The sequence below is a fragment of the Mauremys reevesii genome, linkage group 21, assembly GCF_016161935.1.
Source record: "Mauremys reevesii isolate NIE-2019 linkage group 21, ASM1616193v1, whole genome shotgun sequence".
Classification (NCBI taxonomy): domain Eukaryota; kingdom Metazoa; phylum Chordata; order Testudines; family Geoemydidae; genus Mauremys; species Mauremys reevesii.
In genome coordinates this window covers 18,944,766-18,965,459 of record NC_052643.1, presented here as the reverse complement: position 1 = coordinate 18,965,459, position 20,694 = coordinate 18,944,766, and the positions used below count along the sequence as shown (strand labels likewise).

The 20,694-nt window shown below is 49.1% G+C and overlaps 1 protein-coding gene across 1 annotated transcript in view; it reads left to right on the top strand.

Moving 5' to 3' along the window:
• Positions 1 to 4,175: 4,175 nt before the first annotated feature.
• PLEKHG5 (pleckstrin homology and RhoGEF domain containing G5) overlaps positions 4,176 to 20,694 on the top strand; it is a 100,431-nt gene continuing 83,912 nt past the window's right edge. Inside the window, exon 1 of the mRNA XM_039509439.1 lies at positions 4,176 to 4,274. Coding sequence (XP_039365373.1) covers positions 4,208 to 4,274 — 67 coding nt within the window. The 5' untranslated portion in view covers positions 4,176 to 4,207. The remainder of the gene's footprint in view (positions 4,275 to 20,694) is intronic.

Here is a 20,694-nt window from a genome sequence, read left to right as displayed (position 1 = left end):
TTCTCTTTCAAATCCCACACTGACCCACCTACAGCTGGGGTCACGCTGTCCCAGTTATCCTGAAGGTGATGTACTTGGAATAAATGTCTCCATTGTACTGGGAGCCATAGGAAGGGGATGCCATGGAAAGATACTTTTTAAGATCTCTGGTTAATTCCAGTGTACTGATAATCTCAACCTAATTGCTTAATTATAAATTAGTGGCATCCCAACTTTCTGAGCTCTAGTCATGGAGTCTGCAGTGACTTAACGATCCCTCTATGGATACTAATTTTATGTCTTTTATTAAATTGGATCATTTCTATATGAAAAAACAGTAACATCTTGTAAACACTTCTGTAGATTTTCAAGGTACAGTAACTCCTCACTTAAAGTTGTCCCGGTTAATGTTGTTTCGTTGTTACGTTGTTGATCAATTAGGGAGCATGCTCATTTTAAAGTTGTGCAATGCTCCCTTCTAACGTCGTTTGGCAGCCGCCTGCTTTGTCCAGTGCTTGCAGGCAGAGCAGCCTGTTGCAGCTAGCTGGTGGGGCTTGGAACCAGGTTGGACCAGCAGCTCCCCGCTCCCCTAAGTTTCCTGTGCAGCAGCTGTCACTCCCCCACTGGCATGTGCTGCTCCTGCCCTCTGCCTTGGAGCTGCTCCCCTAGACTCCTGCTGCTGTGCAGGGGGGAGGGGACTAATGTCAGGGTGTCCTCCTCCCCCCTGCTCCTACACCCTGCTTACCCCTTCTCCATAGAGAGATAGAGAGAGCCTGGGGCAGCAGCTGCTGTCTCAACTTCCTGATCCACTTAAAAAGAACGCATTTAAGCATGGGTCAGCTTACTTAAAGGGGCAGTGTGAATTTCTCTCTCCCACACACAAGGTGTGTCTGTCTCTGTCTGCTATGCTTTCTCCCCTCCCCTCCATTCCTGCTGTCTTGTAAAGTGAGAGGCTACATTAACAACCATGTGTTAACACTTGAGAGCTCAGCCCTTCCCCACTCTGAACTCTAGGGTACAGATATGGGGACCTGCATGAGAACCTCTAAGCTTAACTACCAGCTTAGATCTGGTTTTGCTGCCACCACTCAAATTATTTGAGAAACTCTACCTCCCCCTCTCCCCCCCACCCTGAATATTTTCCTCCCAAGTACTATAACCCTTCCCTGAGTAGCCTTGAGAGAACTTCTCCACCAAGTTCCTGGTGAACACTGATCCAAACCCTTGGATCTTAAAACAAGGAGAAATTAACCATTCCCCCTCCTTCACCCTCCACCAATTCCTGGTGAGTCCAGATCCAACGAGTGCTAGTTCATCATTTAGCACTGGGGGTTGAGACCCCCTCAGGGGGGTCACAAGCTTATTATATGGGGCGTCGTGAGCTGTCAGCCTCCACCCCAAACCCTGCTTTGCCTTCAGCATTTATAATACTTCTTTATATATTTAACAGCATTTTTAATTTATATGGGGGGGGGGTCGCACTCAGAGGCTTGCTATGTGCAAGGGGTCAACAGTACAAAAGTTGGAGAACCACTGATTTAGCAGCAAGGCATTCCCTGGGAAATATCCCACCCTCTTCCACCCTCTAACTTCACCATCTCAACCAAGCTTCACAATCATCATAGCTGTGAACAGTATTAAATTGTTTGTTTAAAACATATGCTCTGTGTGTGTGTGTGTGTGTTTTTTGTCTGGTAAAAAAAATTTCCCTCGAACCTAACCCCCCCATAATTCTTATGGGGAAAGTGGATTCGCTTACCATCGTTTTGCTTAAAGTCGCATTTTTCAGGAACATAACTACAACGTTAAGTAAGGAGTTACTGTACTGTGTATAACTTTCCAAATAGGGCCACTAGAGGGAGTCAGGTCACTTGTCAAATGTGGCCTTGAATTGTCATAGCTAAAGTGATATCAGATTGAGATGGCACTTAGTGGTGGGTGCTATAGAGAACCCTAATGGGGGGAGAAGTGACCAATAGACTTCATCTAAGCTTGCTAAGCGTGTAGACAGTTTGTATCTCCAATCCAGTGAAACTCCAGGATAAAGCTGGAGCTGTTCTGTTGGCAATAGGCAATGTCAATAGACTTACTGCTTCTAGAATACTGTTGAGAAAATGCGCTGGTTAACGATAAGATTTATCTTGGTTCTGTTTTTGGTGCTTGGATCTTATTTTTACTTCAGCCTGAAAGTATCCATATTTTGGGGAGAGATTTGATTCTTACTGCATCTAACTACCCACATCTTTCTAAATCAACTGGTGATGTTGGAGGCTAAAATGTTAATGGAATAGGGGTAAACTTGTGATGTACATGTACCACTAGCAGTAACAACATTGTCCTGCTAAGTTCTGCTTCCTCTGAAAAGTGCTGGGCCATGGGCAATTAGTGGAATATGATACGGTTTGGAGGTAGAGTAAATACTTCATAGTCCTCAGTTTGGGGTGCTAATTCTTTCAGATTGTTGAGTAAAGGTTAGGTTACAGTAGACTTAAAAGCTTAAATGCTAGCTAATAACTTGTCATCTCACTTTGAAGAGCTGTTTACTGGATCCAGAAATAGTGTCTAAGGTACAATCTTTGGGAAATGGGCTCTTAATTTATCTACACTAAAAAAATTACTTATGGCTTTCGACTGCAGCTTTTCAAAAGGTACTGAAGACAGGTTGGGCCTTTCTAATTTTGCAGTTAAGCTGTTTTTAGGACTGGTTTGGTTTAAACCTGTTTGCAACACCAGTAAACTTCCCAGTGCAGCAAGGCCACAGTCTCCTCCTAACTCCCGGCTCGGTGTTTGGGAAGCATGGAGGCAATACACTGATTATAGGAGGGGAGTACGGGCAAAGCAGGGGACTGAACTTGATGACCCAAGAGGTGCCTTCCAGGCCTATGTGACCCCAGTGAGACTAAGTTGTCTTTCTGAGAAGCAAAATCTGGAATCTTTGGGACTTGTATCCTATTTGCAAACTTCTTGACTCAGCTCACACTTAGGCTCTTAAAGGAGGAAGGATGCAGTATTGTCCGGAGATTCAGGTTCTCGGGCTGCGATAACAAAGCAGCTATGACTAACCCAAGAAATGCTTTTTTCTAGTTCTTTAGGAGATTCACATATGCCAGTAACACTTCAGAAATGTGTGTGGACCTGTGAATGAAATAGGGATTGATTTTACTGGGGGGGGAAAATGGATCCGAAAAGGGCCTGGGGCAGTTTGTGCTGCACTGCTGCCTGTTAAAGAGTTAAAGCTTTAACTTAATCCAGTCTTAATTCTCCCCATATGGCTGGGTCTGGCAGTACAGGAAAGACTTGGATGACAAACTAGCCTGAACAGTGGCTAAAATAAATATGGGGGCCATCTGTGCAGCAAGGGGAAAAAAAATCTCCTGTGAAGCACAGGGCCTCCTCAGAGCGACCCTGCCAAGTTAAAGGTATATCCAAGGCTTGCTAGCAAAACAAGGGCAGACGAGGAAGCAGAAAGGAAACAAACTTGCAGTTGTGAAAGGGACGTCTGCTCTGTGTCTGTGACATCAGAGCTGAGTGAGCCTCGTGTCTGAATGGAGGGAGGGTGGAACAAGGGGCACTATGCGGCTTCTCTGCCTCTGAGCAGCTGGGTTGCTGTGGCAACCCATCCTACTGCTGTTGTGATGCTCAGTGGCCTGCGGTTTGGGTTTTTGTAAGGGGCTGAGGCTCTGCTTCAGTGGAGGATGAAAATATCTAGGGGGAGCAGGTTTGGCAAAGTTCAGCTGGGAAATGTCAAATCCTCCCCACCTGGCAAGTGGTGAGAGGCTGTGCAGTCTGGAGGCTGGTGGTGGCTGAACTGCAGAGGAGGAGAGAAGGGTGGGGGGGAGGGGGCTTTACAACTGATGGAGAAGGGAAATAAGGAAACCCAAATGAGAAGGCAAGTGAAGTGCGCGGCTCTGAGAAGTTGACACTAAAATATACAGCACCCGAGGGGCTCCAGGTCTGGGAAGAAACGAACTGGCAGAGGCCAAACACGTGTTGCTTTTCATGTCAGTGGAGCAGCTCGAGAAAGCAAGCTCTCTGCAGCGTGGGTTGGGGAGGAGAGCAGTGGAGTGAACTCTTCCTGCAGTGAGCAGATCCCTGAGCAGCTCTCTAGGCATCCGCTCTGCCTCGAGGCGTCTGCGCGCTGTACCCCTTAACTGTATTAACGGGGGTCCTTTCTCCTGCAGGAACGTGCAGCCAGAGTCCCTCGCTGCCCTGTCGCGCACTGAAGACTATGAACTCAGTCTTGACCAAGTGTGGTTCCCCCCCTCGGAGCTGGCTCAATCTACGCCTGGGGATGAGTGAGTAAATTCTCTTCTGCACCAAAAACCAAAGCTCTGCATACGCTCCCTGTGAGCAGCACAAGGCAGGGAGCTGCCATTCTCAGTAATACTCAGCTCAAGACAGATGAACTAATCAGTGAGCTGCTCTGCTTTCTAACGGCTTGTTAATCGGTGTGGTAATGAGTTAATGGTGTAGGAGCTGAGAGCTTTGCAGGGCTTCAGAGAACTGAGAGGGAATTAGCACTCATGTGCTAATGAGAAGGTCTGGCTCTAAATTATGGAGAACTTTTGCAGTGGGAAGGAGGGGAGCAGACACATCTGGTTTCATTGCCATTCTTAGGGAGAGAGCAAAGCAAATCATAACTGTTGGTGCTTAAATGCAGGCACTGCTTTGTCAGTGAGCAGTGCTATACAGTTCAGTGGAAGAGCTGAATCCCCAGCCAACCCAGTATATGGCCCCGTGTCCACACGCCAAGGGAAATCCATGCAAAGGAACAAGGGGGAAAGCTGTGAGATTTGGGAGCCTTTGTAATATAGAACATCTTTCAAATTCTCTTGACTCATCTCCTGAATGACCTTGGACTACCTAAGATGCTACAACCTTCTCAGATAATGCATGTGCCGTGCATGAGGGAGAACTGGGCTTTATCCTGTGTGAGCACAAGCCAAATGGTGGCCCTCAAGGAAAGGTTGGGGCTGGTGTATCGCTTTCACTGATGAGATATCTTGCTGGAGGGTCTCATTCTTTGCAGGGGTGGCAGTTCCATCTGCCTTTAGCAGGTCAGTAACTTTGACACTCTTTGGTTTCAGGGCAGGGATAGCGAGTCAAAGAGAATCACAATAGCAGTAGGGTGAATAATTGACAGAAGCTCACTTCAGTTGTTCAGATGGCCTGGTTAGGTCTATCCTTGCGTGCACTTTACCGACCTGTTTTGTGTTTAAAAGTTCTAGGAAAGCACAGACTTTCAGACAAGTTGCAAGTGGCATTCTGATCAGCGAAGTGTGTGTGGGGCATGCTGGGACCTTCCTGAACCCCACTGCATGTTAATGTTTCCTTCATTGAGGAAAGGGCTACCTGGGGCAAACCTGTCTGAACAGACCTGCAGATCCCTCTCACCTACCCATTCATTGGGACGTTCCTCCTTGCCCATCCGACTGGGAACACACATGAAATGTGACATACAAGTGGACTGAGCAGTCTCCTGAAGCCATGCAACAATTGAGGCAGCACTAAGGTTAGTTATTTGACTCGTCATCCCAGGGGTTCCTTCTAGTAGACACCTCCCATTTGTTCTTACACTAATGCAGGAATTGTCTGCATTTTGAAAGTCTTCTCCATGAATAATTGTGCTGTCCTGTCACATACTGTTCCACATCTGGGCCGTGGCAAGGTGAGATGTGTTGCAAGTACCATGTTGGTCACATCTGCTTTCATGACTCTGTATTTTTGATGTAAAAAACTTCCAACAATAAGGGAGGGAATCCCAGTTTGTTGGGAACACAGGGAGCTTTGGGGCTAAAATGAGGGGCAGTTCAGAGATGTGGTCTTCTGTGATGCCTCTTATTCTTGGGATCCCCTCCCTTGCTAAGCCACCTCCCAGTCCCTCCTAACAATGCACTATGCTGCCTCATCTCTCAGAAGTGAGGGAGGAGGGAAGATACCTGACAAGCCAGGGAACTTTCAAGACCTGCACAGCTCTGACTGAGTGGCCACCTGATCATCTTGTCACTATTGTTTTTCCTCTTCTGAGACCTGTCGCTCCTTTTCTCTCGTGTTGTGTTGTGAGCTGAGACACTAAGTTCTTTGGTGCAAGGGCCACATTGTAACTTGCGCTGTGAAATACCCCAGGCAGAAAATAAGTCTCTGATATTTGATTCTTAGTACTGAATAATAGGCTGTGAACTTGGGGGGAGGGGAATTCAGCCTACGTGGACAGAGGGGAGCATCATCAACCCCAGGGCGGATAAAAAGAGATTTAAAACGTGATTTTTAATACATTTTTCTTTAAAGATAACCTGGTTCCAAACTAAATCTGAAATTATTGCAACTGGTGTTAGGGCTTCACCTTAACATAATCCATTAAAGCTGTTTAAATAAAAAGAACATGCTGCATCAATGAGCCCTCCTCAGATTTTAAGGAGTCAAAGGTTGGTGTTTTTAGGGGGGTATTAACGGGAAACCCTCTTTAACTTTGAAGCTTTATAAAGTACTGCACTAGGTATCTAGAGTGGTGTAGAGTAGGGACTTGTATCCCACTGGTGGTATGTGAGCTTGATGTTCCATCCATTCACTTCACAACAGTAGTTTCAGAAGATAGTATGTGAACCAGTGAAGTTTGGGCACTACTGGCCTGGAAGATAGAGCACTGGACTGGAACTTGAGACCTGGGTTCAAATCCTGGTTCTGTCACTGGCCTGCTGGTGACATTGGGCAAGTCATGTTGCTCTGCCTCAGTTTCCCCATCTGTGCAATGGGGATAGTGATCATGACCTTTGTAATGCACTTTGAGATCTACTGATGAAAAGTGTTAGATAAGAACTAGGGATTCCTGCGTTGTTTTCAGTCTTCAAAATGGAGCAAATGCTGCTATTTACCTTTTTTCCAAATGAAAGTACTGTACTTAGTTTCTCTTGGCAATTTATCTTCCGTCCCTATGTCTCTCAGCACATTCTGAGCATAATGGATGGCACCAATTCCCAACCCTGCAACCTCTAAAGCCTTTCTTCGCAGGGCCGCTTCATGCCCATTAGTCTGATTCATGCTCTGTAATAATGCTCCTATGTTGTTTTTAAGGAGTCCTCCAGGCTGGACAGACTCTGCCCTTCATGGCTCCATAGCAGCTGCCCTGGAGTTCCCTGCAGCTTTCTGTGGGGGGTGTTCCAGGGAGACCTTAAAGAAAACAACAAAACCCAGGCCTTTTCTTTCCGTGGTAGAAAGTGATCTGTGTCTGACAGCGGTAACAGGAGTCTGCAGGTGTGACTCTTACCGACCATGGGGTGAGGGCTCTGGGAATCCCAAGGTCTTGCTACTCTTTGTGGATGGTCACTGTAAAAGGGGGGGTTTGTTCCAGTGACTTCAGCCAAAATATTGCCTAGAGTAGGTGCGGTGTCTGGTCAGCTGTGCGTGTTTCTGTTTTAACTCAGTCACTTTCAGTTGCTTGTAACTTTTCCTGGCTTGGTCTATCCCCAAGGTAACTTAACAAAAATTGAGCACGAGGAGCATGAAAAAACTCTCCCCATTTATATAGATATAAATATTCTTACGTTAGTAACAGCTTTAGTACCAACATTGCTGGGCGGAGAAAGGCCCTTGGTAAGGAAATAACCCATAATAATAGTCTGCAGCTTAGCTGTGCAGTGGAAAATGGAATGAAGGCACATGGTGTGTGAGGCCATAATTCCATATAGGGCTTCTCTCCTTGATGGAAGTCGAGTCCTGTAACTTTCTATTGCATGTTTCGTTGGCATCACTGTGTCTGGAATAGTAAACGCTGGAATTATATGCAGCCGCCTACAAATGTTAACATCTAGGTAAGGGCCTCCCTCATGCTTGGGATAAATAGTATTGCTAATGAAACCTGAGACACGGTGTTGCGTGTGGATAATCTCTGCAATGTAGGAATCCCGGATGTGTACGTTTTGATGGTCAGGCAATGGAATAGCTTTTGAACATTGGACGGCCCCTTGTTTCCCAGCCCACTGGACTCTGGCGACACTCAGTTTTAACTCCTTGTCCTTTCCAGGGTTTGTTTTTTTCCCCAGTCCCGTATCTTGGACTTTCTTATCTGCAATTAAGTTGCTGTGTCCATAGCAACTCTGAAAACCATCAGGAACTACTAGTGGAGAAGATCTGTTAGAGAATTTCATCCACCTCCAGCCCATGCAAGAACGTTCTCTGCAGTGTAGCCACAAGTGCTTTTCCGTTACTGTTTCTAATTGGATTGAACAATGCAGCATCTAGCACTTTCCTTGGGCACCTAATAGGTCCAATAGGTCTCTCGGGAAACTCTCTGAAAATTCAGAGCCTGGATTTTCCATTGCTCATGTCATCTCTTTGCTCCTAGTTGTACCTTCTTAGATGCACTTTAAATAATTAATAGATTCCTAGGCCAGAGAAGACCATCACGATCAGCTAGTCCAGGGGTCGGCAACCTTTTAGAAGCAGTGTGCCGAGTCTTCATTTATTCACTCTAATTTAAGGTTTCACGTGCCAGTAATACATTTTAACATTTTTAGAAGGTCTCTTTCTATACGTCTATAATATATAACTAAACTATTGTTGTATGTAAAGTAAATAACGTTTTAAAAAATGTTTAAGAAGCTTCATTTAAAATTAAATTAAAATGCAGAGGCCCTGGACCGGTGGTTTTACTGTATTAAAATGCATATTTTGTTTGTGCTCACCTTACTAAGTAATTCCTCTCCCTTCCTCGGTGTTTATCTCCTCTGAGTTCTTGCATGCAGTAACTTTGTCTCTTGTCACACAGCTTGGCTAAGGACTATGCATTTAATTCACCATATCTTTCTCCCTAAAGCATTAGCCAGCGGCTATATAAGCAGAAATGCAGAGACATGCTACTCCATATCCTTGGCATCCAAAGCTTGGAAACCTGAAACCATTCTGGACGGTGACTTATGTTAACTTGTGGTTAGTCAAGGTTAAAAAAAAAACTTTTAAAAATGCTGATGAGACAATATGAATCTGCTACAGAATTACTCATTTTCCCCATTGGATGCTGTGGTGAGTACATGCAAACCCTCACGTGTGCACGGATAAAATATAGGGCTGTGTTACTGAATTAATGTGCAGTCAGGAACATACTCTAGCTAGCTTGGCTGATTTGAAGGTGACAGGAGTTGGTAGTGGCCGCACACAATCTAGCTATTATCTACGCTTATGTGGTTTTATCCATAAACTGTCTTTGCTTAACTAAATCCTTTTTCTTATCGGAATAAAACTTTTTCTGGTGTCTTTTTCTGTGTTCATAACAACCTGTGTTGAAAAGATGCTCTTTGCAAGGGCTGAAAAGATGACATTGTGCAGGTGTATATTCTCTCTGTGCACCCTGCCGCTGCTAATGCAGCAGGAGTTGTGCGCGCAGTAGCCGGGGAAATGGAGAGAGCTTGCAATAATGTAACTTTCAGACACTTAATGATTTTTACATTTTCTTTTGCACCATTTATTAATTTTAACAAATCCCAAAAAACTAAGCTGTTAGTACCGCAGTCTGGCTCTCCATTATGTTTTGGTTCAACACATTTATAATAAAACAGAGAGATCATTTAGAACTTTAACAACTTCTGTGGTGTAGTAAACTAATCAGTAAGTGCCGTGAAATATTTTAGCATATATTAAGCTTAGATGAGAAATAAAAGTGGATAGTGATGAAGTTTGGTGTAGTGAGGCGGTCTGGCTCCCGACGGTCCCAGAGAGCGAGGAACCAGAACAGCCACCCCCAGTGGGCAGAGCTACCACCACCTGTTCCCGCCCCCCGGAAGTCAAGGGGCGGGACAGGAAGTATAAAAGCCCGGCCCCAGCGCTTAGTTGGAGCCCAGCGGCCGGAGAGGACAGACGCTCCTGCTCGGGCTCCTGCCGGACCGAGCCTGCCCCGAGCCAGGTACCCTGACACGGACGGACCGAGCCTCCCTCGAGCCAGGTATCCTGACACGGACGGACTGAGCCTCCCTCGAGCCAGGTACCCCGAGGTGGACTGGCCGAGCCTGCCCCGAGCCCGGTACCCCGAGGAGCGGCCCGAGCGGCCCCCTGACCCGAGTCCGGATGAGCGGCCCGACCTAGACAGCCCTCAGCATGCCGAGGAGCCCATGGTGTGGGACCCCGCTACCGAGCCCAGCGATAAGCAGGTACCCATGGAGGGGGAGATGGGAAGTAGCCCGGGGGTAGCTGACCCCAGTCTGGCTACGACAGAGGAAGAGCCGATGTCGGTGTGTTGCGGTCAGGACCCCACCGACACAGCAGCAGACTGACTGCCGCTGTTAGGGCCCCGGGCTGGGACACAGTGGAGTGGGTGGGCCTGTGTCCCCCCTGCCACCCCACTTACGGGTGGCAGTCTCCCCCTCACACCAGCACTCAGGCATAGAAGCCTGCACGCACCTGCTGTTGCTCAGCTCCTGCCCGAGGACCTGAGCCCCTTGAACTATTGGTTGCTGCCCCGCCCTGACCTAGGGCTTGGGCTTACTGACTATTGTTGCTGCTCAGCTCCTGATGCAAGGACCTGATCCCTGAACTATTGTTGTTGCCCAGCTCCTGAGGCAAGGACCTGGGCCCTGAGACTATTATTACCGCTCAGCTCCTGAGGCCAGGATCTGAGCCCTAAACCTAGTGTTTGGTGCCCCGCCCTGACTGCAGGCCTGGGCTTACAAGTGCCCCTGTGGGTTCAGCTCCTGCTGAGAGGATCTGAGCTCAGAACTGCTGTGTCACTGCCCCGCCCTGATTGAGGGCCTGGGCGTAGCTTATTGACTTTATTGGTGCTCAGCCTGCAGGAAGGATCTGAGCCCCCTGGACTCTTGTGTGCTGCCCCGCCCTGAGCTAGGGTTTGGGCTTATTGACTTTGTGTTTGCTCAGCTCCGGCTGCAAGAACCGGAGCTTAGAACTGGTTTGCTGCCCCGCCCTGACTGAGGGCCGGGTCTTATTGACTTTATTGGTGCTCAGCCTGCAGGAAGGATCTGAGCCTAGACCTAGTGTTTGCTGCCCCACCCTGACTGAGGGCTGGGGCTCATTGCAGTGACCGTGTGCCTTTTGTTTAGCCCCTGCCTGGGGGGCAGAACCCCGAGACCTTCCGAACCCGAGGACTGATTTGGGCCGTGTAGTGAGGCGGCCTGGCCCCGACGGCCCCTGAGAAGGCCGTGCCCTCTCACCGGACTATTACGTTTGGGCTACCTTTTTTGTCAAACAATACAGACAGAACAGCAAAGCTATTCCAAGCATGTGTTGTTTTAAAAGAAAATAGTGAAGACGCTGATAAATTATCAGGCTGGAACATTCTTAGCCCATCCCACTTTTCCTCCCAGGCTTTTTCCTATTTTAGGGAGCTACAGTGTTTTTATGCGACTCAGGAATCCAGTTGCCTTAAATGTCTTTCTTTTAGCTGCTTAAAAATTGGAAAAAATGAAATTTCCCCTTAATTTGTGTGTGTGCGTGTGTGTGTGTGTGTGTCTACCTTCTGTTAGCACAAACGGCAAACTCCCAACAATGTTAACGTTGGGACGGAGAGAATTTTGCCAAGGAGAGACTGATGTTGTTTGAACTTGTTTCTAGGGTCCTTGTGGGAAGAATAATTTCAGTGTTATGATCTGCTTCAGGGATTTTATTTTCTTTCAGATTGTGGCAATGTTTCAAATGTTGTTCCTTAAACACTAATAGAGTAAACGTCTCTCTGGGCCTTTGCCAGGCAACAACCGGGAGGCACGTCGCATTACAGGTTGGATCATTTTTTAAGCTCCCTTGCGGTGTGTTATGTCATTTCAAGGCTTTAGTTTTGATTCAGGAGTTTAATTTGTAGCAGTGAGAATGGGACAGTTGATCTTTTAGCGAAACCTAGATGTGTTTGCCCCTTCTTTAACAAGCGAAAAAAAGACAAAGGTTCCCACAGCTCTGCATGAAAAGATGTTTCTTGTGCAAGGTCTCTGGGGCCTGGCATAGACAAACTGATCTCTCTTGCCACCTGCAGCCGCTTTCTCCGCGGAGCCCCCTCCCCAGTTTGCAGACGGCTCTCTGTGCTTGCCCTCTGGGGTGGGGAAGAGGGAGCAGGAATTTAAAGCAGCACCATATGATTGTAACTAGCGGGAGGATAAGCTGAAAATGAGAACTGCTATTTTATTCTTTAAATAGAATCGTCTGCTTCACCCACCCAGAGCACATCTTGATTCCCCCTGAGGCTGCATCCTGCAGAGCAAAGCTGCTCTTCTGCTCAGAAAAACTCCCAGGAGAGGAGCAGTCGGTGGGGAAGGGGCAGTGGTGCAAGTAGATTTTAACTCTTGCCGGTTCGGTGACCCATGGGACCAGCTCCCCCTGCCATTTGGCTGCTCTTCCTAGTAGCCAGGCCCCAGAGTCACTCCTGGCCCTGGCCCCTCCCCTTCCTCTCGCCCCCTGGGCCAGCGGGGGCACTTGAGCCTGGGGAGGGGCAATTGACCCTTTGTGCCCCTCCCCTCCCTCACCAAAAAGGTTCTGTGACTAGAGCCCTGCGCGGATACAAACTTATACTTGCGGATGCAGATATCCACGGCTAGAAATCGGTATCTGCTGAACCACAGGGCTCTCCCGGGATCCGCAGCAGCGGAAGGAGCAGAGCGTGGGGCAGCCCCACACCGGCAGCTCCTCTGGCACAGCTGTACTGCCCCCAGCCTTTCCACGCAGCTCTCTCCTGACTGGGGGCGGTGCAGGCGTGCCGGAGGGCAGGGCTGGGGGGCGGTGCAGGCGTGCCAGGGGGGCGGTGCAGGCGTGCCAGGGAGCAGGGCTGGGGGTCTGTACAGGCGTGCCGGGGGGTGGTGCAGGCGTGCCGGGGGGGCGGTGCAGGCGTGCCAGGGCGCAGGGCTGGGGGGCGGTGCAGGCGTGCTGGGGGGCGGTGCAGGCGTGCCAGGGAGCAGGGCTGGGGGGCGGTGCAGGCGTGCTGGGGCGGTGCAGGCGTGCCAGGGGCAGGGCTGGGGTCTGTACAGGCGTGCCGGGGTGGTGCAGGCGTGCCAGGGGACAGGGCTGGGGGTCTGTACAGGCGTGCTGGAGGGCGGTGCAGGCGTGCCAGGGGACAGGGCTGGGGGTCTGTACAGGCGTGCTGGAGGGCGGTGCAGGCGTGCCCGGGGCAGGGCTGGAGGCGGTGCAGGCGTGCCGGGGTGGTGCAGGCGTGCCAGGGGGCAGGGCTGGGGGTCTGTACAAGCGTGCTGGAGGGCGGTGCAGGCGTGCCAGGGGGCAGGGCTGGAGGGCGGTACAGGCGTGCCAGGGGGCAGGGCTGGGGGGCGGTGCAGGCGTGCCGGGGGGCAGGGCTGGAGGGCGGTGCAGGCGTGCCGGGGGGCAGGGCCGGGGGGCGGTGCAGGCGTGCCGGGGGGCGGTGCAGGCGTGCCGGGGGGCAGGGCTGGGGGGCGGTGCAGGCGTGCCGGGGGGCAGGGCTGGGGGGCGGTACAGGCGTGCCAGGGGGCAGGGCTGGGGGGCGGTGCAGGCGTGCCAGGGGGCAGGGCTGGGGGGCGGTGCAGGCGTGCCGGAGGAGCTGCTGGTATGGGGCTGCCCAACGGCCCCATGTTCTGCTCCTTTAGTCACTGTGGTTCCCAGGAGAGCTCAGCTGTGTCCAGCAGATAACGAATGTGTCTTTCCAGCACAGCGTACCGGCAATAAATGTCTGAATGGTACAGTGTACCTGACTGTACCGGCTTACTTGCACCACTGGGAAGGGAATCGAGAAGTCTGACACATTGTTTACTTGTGCACTGTTGCCAGCTTCTTGATGGTTCAGGGAAGACTGGCCTAGAACATGGCTGTGTCTCACGAATCCCTCCTCACAGCATAGTGGAGGAGGAGAGGGGTGAGCTGTCAGCCTGAACCCAAGATGACTGTCACGTAGGAACTGGCGTTTCCACCTATCTGTAACGCGCGCTACACTGGAAGCTGTTCCAGAATCTCTGCTCTGGGCCTGGTGCTGGGTGGAGCTGAGTTTCTGGGTGCTCATCTAGACTAACAGTTAGTTAGGGTGTGGCAAGCTGGGGTGTAAATCTGTGGCGCATGACCGTGCCGCACAGTACGTGGACTGGGCAGGGGGCACTAACAGTTCCCTTGTGTGCACTGTTTCAGAGCGGAGGAGATCTGTGCGCATTAGGGAACTCTTAGTTCACAACAGCAGGTGCCACATAGATAGATAGCGCCCGGCAGACTTGGGGGAGTAGATTTACTGCCCAGCTTGCTGTGTGCTCTTTGTCTAGCCAAGCCTTGATGCCATGGTCCCAGGTGGCTCAGTGTTCTCCCAAACTCCCTTTTGCTCATTTCCATCGGCTTCGTTATCTGCAGTGAGCACGGGCTGGAGTCAGGGCAATAAACCAATGGGTCTTCCCTGGGCTTGCAGCTGAGATAGAAACAGCCCAGCCCTGTTTTCAGGATACTGGCCTCTCCCCTCAATATTCCCAGAGCCTCACTCCTACTCTGTGACCCAGGTCAGCCATGGCCTCCCAGGTTTCCTTCTCAAACCAGTCTCGGGGGCCAGACTCTCTCCAGAGAGCATTTTTTTTTTCCTCCACACTGATTTCCTGGCACTGCAGAGGGAGGGATAATTCAGTTATTGTTGCTGTAACGAAAAAGCTCTTCTGGAAATCTTTGCCTTTCTGACCCTTGCAAGCACCGTAACCCGCCTTCCAGGCACTGCCTCTCCCCATATCACTCCATGGCTTCCTTGCAAATGCCTTTCAATCTTTTGTTCCCGAAACAAACCCTCTGTTTTAACTCTGGGCGTAAATTTCCGCAGCTCTTTGTCTCCTTTAACTGGACAGTTAGAAACGGCTCCCCCTGTTGGCTGATTTAGTGACCCTGGCGGCATTGCTGCGGTGAGCTGCTCCACGTGCCTGTCAGTGTAGACACCCACAGCTGGTCCTGCCAGCCAACCAGGGCTGCGGGGCTGCTTCACTGCTGTGTCGCTCCCGGGCCTGGGCAAGGGTTAACGGGGTAAAAAGCAGTAAAAACTTACTCTGGTCACTGAACTCAGCAGATAGGACTCTGAGTTCACACACATGGAGCAAAGCTGTGGAATAAGAAGGTGCTGTGTTAGTCTTCAGAACAGACACGTTTTAAAAATAATATCGAATAAGTTCAATACGATAAGTTCTTCCAAGTTTGAGAATCATTCATGCTTGTGTGAAGCTGTGCAATCTGGGCCGCTAAATCTGTCCTGGGTCCTACGGATTAAAGTCAGAGGAGGCTCAGAGCAGGTACGGCTGCACTTGCAAGATGCATAATTCAGAAGTTTTTCATTTTAAAAGTAATGTTGGCCTTGCTGGAGCCAGACATTCCTCTTGCAAAAGGCAAAACACTGAAGGGCCATTTGTGCTGTTCAGTTTTCACTGCTACTGCTCTGGAAGTTTGGAAGAGGCCAGGGAGGTTTGACTCATGCACTTGAGGTTTGCAGTTAGGGGAGTGCTTCCTTCACCAGGCACTAGAAAATGAAGCATCTCTTTAGGGATGAATGCACCAGCTCAGGTGAAATCGGACAGATGATTTGAACTCTTTTTTGCTGTTTGAGAAGTTTGTGGCTTTGAAATATATTCAGTGTTCAGAGCTGCATGTTCTGGCCGGAGGCTGTGCTACTGAAAGCCTGAAGGAGGCTATTAGCAAGGTGTGGAGGCTAGAGAAATTCAGGTAAACATCCAGACTTTGGGGTGCTCTTTGGGAATTGCTTGTCACTAGCTGGTGTGCCATCTAGCTCTAGTATACCAGAGTCCTCCAGGCCACCTCCCAGGTTTAAGCACCCCAGGAACGGAATGGTTTCCTCAGAGCTGACCAGAAAGGAAGTGGGCCAACACAGTGAGGTGCGCCGCAGCCTAGAATTGCATCAGGGTATTGATTCGAAGCTACGCTCTGGTGCTCTTGGCTGCTGAGGAACTCTCTACAGTAGTGATCAGAAAAGCTTTTGCAAAATGTGTGGCTGAGAAAACCCTCCCCAGGCCAGCAAAGCAGCTTCCTAGCCCTGCCCAAGGCGCTGTGTGGCGCCTGGGACGCTTTGCTGACCCATGCAGGAGACAGGGACCTGACCAAGGTGGCTAAAGGCACAGACAAAGCTGGTGTCAGTGACCCAAGCAGAGCTCTGAGTCTCAGCCCCTTTGTCTTTTTTACTCGGTCAAATCCGCCTGCTTCAGCGTGTTAGTGAACTGGCTGGTGGATAAACAGAAGTGGGTGCAATAAACGCCGTTACCTTCCCCACCTTGTCTTTCTAATACCCTGGGACCAACATGGCCACAGCAGACCTGCAAACGATGACAGATACCTGGGAAATACATAAGCAGGTTCTGGTCAGCACCTCTTCTAGTCTGGTGAAGTAAATGGTGCTTGGGTGGGATTTTCAGAGGAGACAGAGGCCCAGTTCCCTTAGCTGCCCTTGTAAATGCCAGTGCGATGCCGGGGCTGCGCTCACTGTCGCACCAGTACAGACCTTTGTGTGGATGCTCTTCAATAGGTTTAGGGCGGGTTTATATTGGTTTAGCTTGTACCTGTAAAATTACAAGAGAGAGAGATCCAGAGACCAGTTTTAAACTGATGAATGTATCTACACCGGGTCTTGCACCAGTTTAGCTATATTCGTTCTTAAACTGACTTAAAGCCAATGCAGCTGCTGTGTGTAAATGAGGCCTAAGGCTGTTCCTACCACCCAATAGGCCTAAACATCTGCTGATTTCTTGAGTATTTTAAAAACTGCTTCAGCCAAACAGCTAGTTACACAGCCCGCACTAGGGCTGATCAGAACTTCACAACAGAAAGTTGTTCCATTGGAAAATGGTGTTTCAGCTAAACTATCCATGCAAATGTGTTGATTTCAACAGAATTTTGTTTTGAGGAAAAAATATTGAAGTGTTTCAGTAAGTCAAAATGGAACAATTGAATTTCACTGGAATGGAGTGTTGATTTTTTTTCATTTCAAAATGTCTTTTCATTTAGAAACTTATGTTCTAAATTAAAATAAAATCAAAATCAGAATGAAACATTTGGCTTGTATCGAAATAGAACTCTTTGACTGACCCAAAACTAACTTTTTTTTCAAAAATTTCATCCTGCAGCAAATTCTGAATGTTTTGGGTTTTTATTCCAGTTAGAACACAAACAAACGTGAAATGCCGAGATTTCCCTGGAGAGGAAAGCCCACGGTCTGACCAGCTTGACCTATCACCAGGCAGACCTAAGGTGCTAGTTCGTAAGATGTACAGTGAGCAAAGCCCCTTTCTGCCCCTTCGGGGCGACGTTGTAAGTGAACATGGTGTCATGCAGACACATAAAGCTACAAGAATTCCCTGTTCTCTGAGCTACTGTCTCAGAGAATTCCCTCACCGAAGCAAGCCCCTTCAGTGTCCTCTGGGGAGTTCGGGTGACACCCAGCTGGGGGGGTAACAGGTGATGCACTTCCCTGTTGTTCAGCGGACTGTCTCTTCTGTTAAATCAGGCTTGAGCCTAGGCAAGGAGGACCAGGAGGAAGACTAAAGATACTTGTGTTACATTGAAGGGTGATTTCAATAGAGGCAGGCCAAAGAGTTTTTTAAACCATTGCAGCATTTCCCAGTAAGCTCAACCTCTGCTGTTAGAACTGCATGCATTTCCCATCAGTACCTCCCTTCTCCTGCCTTGCAGCTCTTCCGAGACGGAGAGTGTCAAGCTGGCTGTTCATTGTAGAGGATTTTGTTTAGATAGGAGAAGGGCTTACTTGAGGAAACCGTGGTTTATATAATTACAAATACCAATGGAGTGTGTTTATATAACTGCAAATATTATTGTCACCCTGGTGTCCTCTTCCTCAGTTCTTGGATAACTCTCCACGCCCCCCCTCTCTCTTTCTCACTCAGAAAAAATCCCCTTATCCAACATTTTGTCCAGATTGTGGCTTGATGCATAAACCAGAGTCTTCATGACCATTTTCACAGCCTAATTGTACAGGGGCTGCACTAAGAATTTTGCTTTTCTTTGGAATTTTTTATTGCTTTGGAAAAAAAAATGGATGGGAAGAATCCTGGGGACTAAGGGCTCCACTTTTTGACACTTTATAAGGGAAGAGGTATGTTGGGGTGGTGGACCGCCACGGAGCACCCAGTTTCCTTCTGATGCTTTGCTTCCAATCTTTGCACCACTCCCTAGCCTGTTGGGTGGTAGAGGACACAGCTGCCTCATCACAACACTCTGGCACGCCCTGGCAGAGCTGTGACTAGAACCCAGAAATCTTGACTTAAAGTTCGCTGCTCTAACCACGAGCCTCCACTGCTTCTCAGATTGGGCAGGGCGGGGCACAGCTGGATGTCTGGTGGTGATGAGGGAAGAAATGCCACGGGGAAAACGGTGGGTGGCAGAGTGAACTGTTGCCTTGTGATAACTGCCCTTCACATTTTTTTGTTGGCAATGGTCTTTCTCTTAAGCCAAGAATCGCTCTCGGCGTAGGCTGTTCTGAAGCAGATAAAAGAGATTAGTAGGGATTGATGGCCTTTTGCAATAGATGAATCTCTCATTCAGGGAGAAGTTGTCTTTGATGTGGACCAGTGCCTGGTGACCTTTGAAAGTTAAATAGCAAAGGATCAATTCTACCCTTACAGACAGACTATCCCGCATGGCTTTGGAGGGGTCAGCATGTTGATATAATATGAATAAAGGCTGCCCAGGGAGGGGTATCTTGAGAGTGAGAAACAAGCATTGACCAGCACAGAGAGATACAATATCTGACTTCCAACAGAGAATCTGCTACAGGGAATAACTTGAATGATTGGCAAAGGGCCTCTTGCTGTTACAGAAGCTAGGCTATCCTTCTCTGTGCCACATTGATGGGACAGCCCCTGGGGGTCAGAATGAGCACTAGGAGTATTTATTTTGAGGAGGTGCAGTTGGGAGAGTCCTTTTCATTCAGACATGGTCTGCCAGGTGCAGCGGGCTTCAGTTTCCTTGGTGACTCCATTATGAGTCGCCAAGGAGGGATAGCTCAGTGGTTGGAGCATTGGCCTGCTAAACCCAGGGTTGTGAGCCCAATCCTTGAGGGGGCCATTTAGGGAACTGGGGTAAAAATCTGTCTGGGGATTGGTCCTGCTTTGAGCAGGGGGTTGGACTAGATACCTCCTAAGGTCCCTTCCAACCCTGATATTCTGTGATGACTGTGTTCAGCCCATTGGGGACGGAATTATTGATCTGATTTACCTGGGCTGTTTCTCTACAAGCTCTGCTCTAGGGAAGAAGTTCTGTTACCCTGTGATCCAGGAGGTCAGACTAGCTTCACCATGGTCCCTTCTGCCCTTGCAATCTCTGGGGTAGCCGACTCTGTTCACAGGCCAGGGCAGGAGTGTATGTTTCTAGACTATAGCTCCCATGGAAGGGCACTTAGTCTTCCATCATCTTATCTCGCTTAAATGTGGTGATTCACCTTGGTTTCTTTGCTCATGCACCCTGCCAGTGCGCTGATGGAGCAAGGACACGCTCAGTGGAGTCGCTCTGATTGGAAACTGCTGAGTGTAGGATTCGTCTCAATTAAGTTAAAGGTCTGCAGAAGGAGGCTGATGGTCAGGGGGTGTGTGGCTGCATTAGGCACTTTGAATTTAATACTTTCTTCTTCCTCCGTGCTCACAGCTGGGTAACTCTCATCTCTCCCTCTGCCCCCTGAGAACTACAGATTATGTGAGTTTCACAAGGAGAAACAACTAGGAAGAAGAGGGGAGGCAGAATGCGTCAAACTGATCCCTACTTCACAGGAATGATGCCAAAGTCCTTTCATAGTTAACAGCTTAGCCCTCACATTGGCCACTCTCTGCCATCTGAGACTCTCTGGACTGTCTCCAGTTCTCTGTGAAGTAGAGCAGTACTGTCCTGTCCTGTAGCCAGCTGTGAGATTGGGGACCAAACATTAGTCTTCTCTTTGGTAGACAAATAGCCTTTCTTTGGCTAATGTCCCTGCACTAGTAGCATAGACCTGTGGTCAGCAAACTCGTATTTTGGACTAGACCTTAGAAACGGAGATCCAGTTGTGACCATTTCCCCCCGATCCTGCACCCTCTCAGCAGTAGCCAGAGGGCTGGTTTATGAGCTTACATCAGGCGAGGACAGAAGACGACAAGCTGAACAGTAACTCATTTAATGCAGTAAGTGTGCCTGCTGGGGAGAGTCAGAGAGCCACAGGGCTAGACGGGACCGCAAGGATCATCTTGTCTAACCCCCTGCCAACATGCAGGATTTGCTGTGTCTAAACCATCCAAGAGAGATGGCTACTCAGCCTCCTTTTGAAAACCTCTGGTGAAGGCGCTTCCATGACTTCCCCAGGCGTCTGTTCCATTGTCCTGCTGTTCTTACAGTCAGAAAGTTTTTCCTGAGATTTTATCTAAATCTGCTATGTTGCAGTTTGAACCCATTTCCCCTTGCCTTGCCCTCTGTGGCCAGAGAGAACAACTTTTCAACATCTTTATTATGGCAGCCTTTCAAGTATTTGAAGGCTTCTCTCATGTCCTCCCTTATCCTCTCCTTCCCAACCCTTCTGTACTTTGTTTTTCGTCTTCCTGGGTGTAGGACTTCACCTTAATTAGTTCAGGATCTTCCCATGTTACTCTGCTCCTGCCTAACTCCTCCTGGTCGCTTTGTACTTTAGTTCTGTCTTTCTGGGCATTTGTACCCCTTGAGTTTGAGTGTTAGCCAGGTATGTGAGTGTGCCTGAATGAATTTCCGCAAGAGACACCCCAACCAAAGGCCTGAAGATTGGCCTAGGCAATTAACAAATAGAGAACTTCA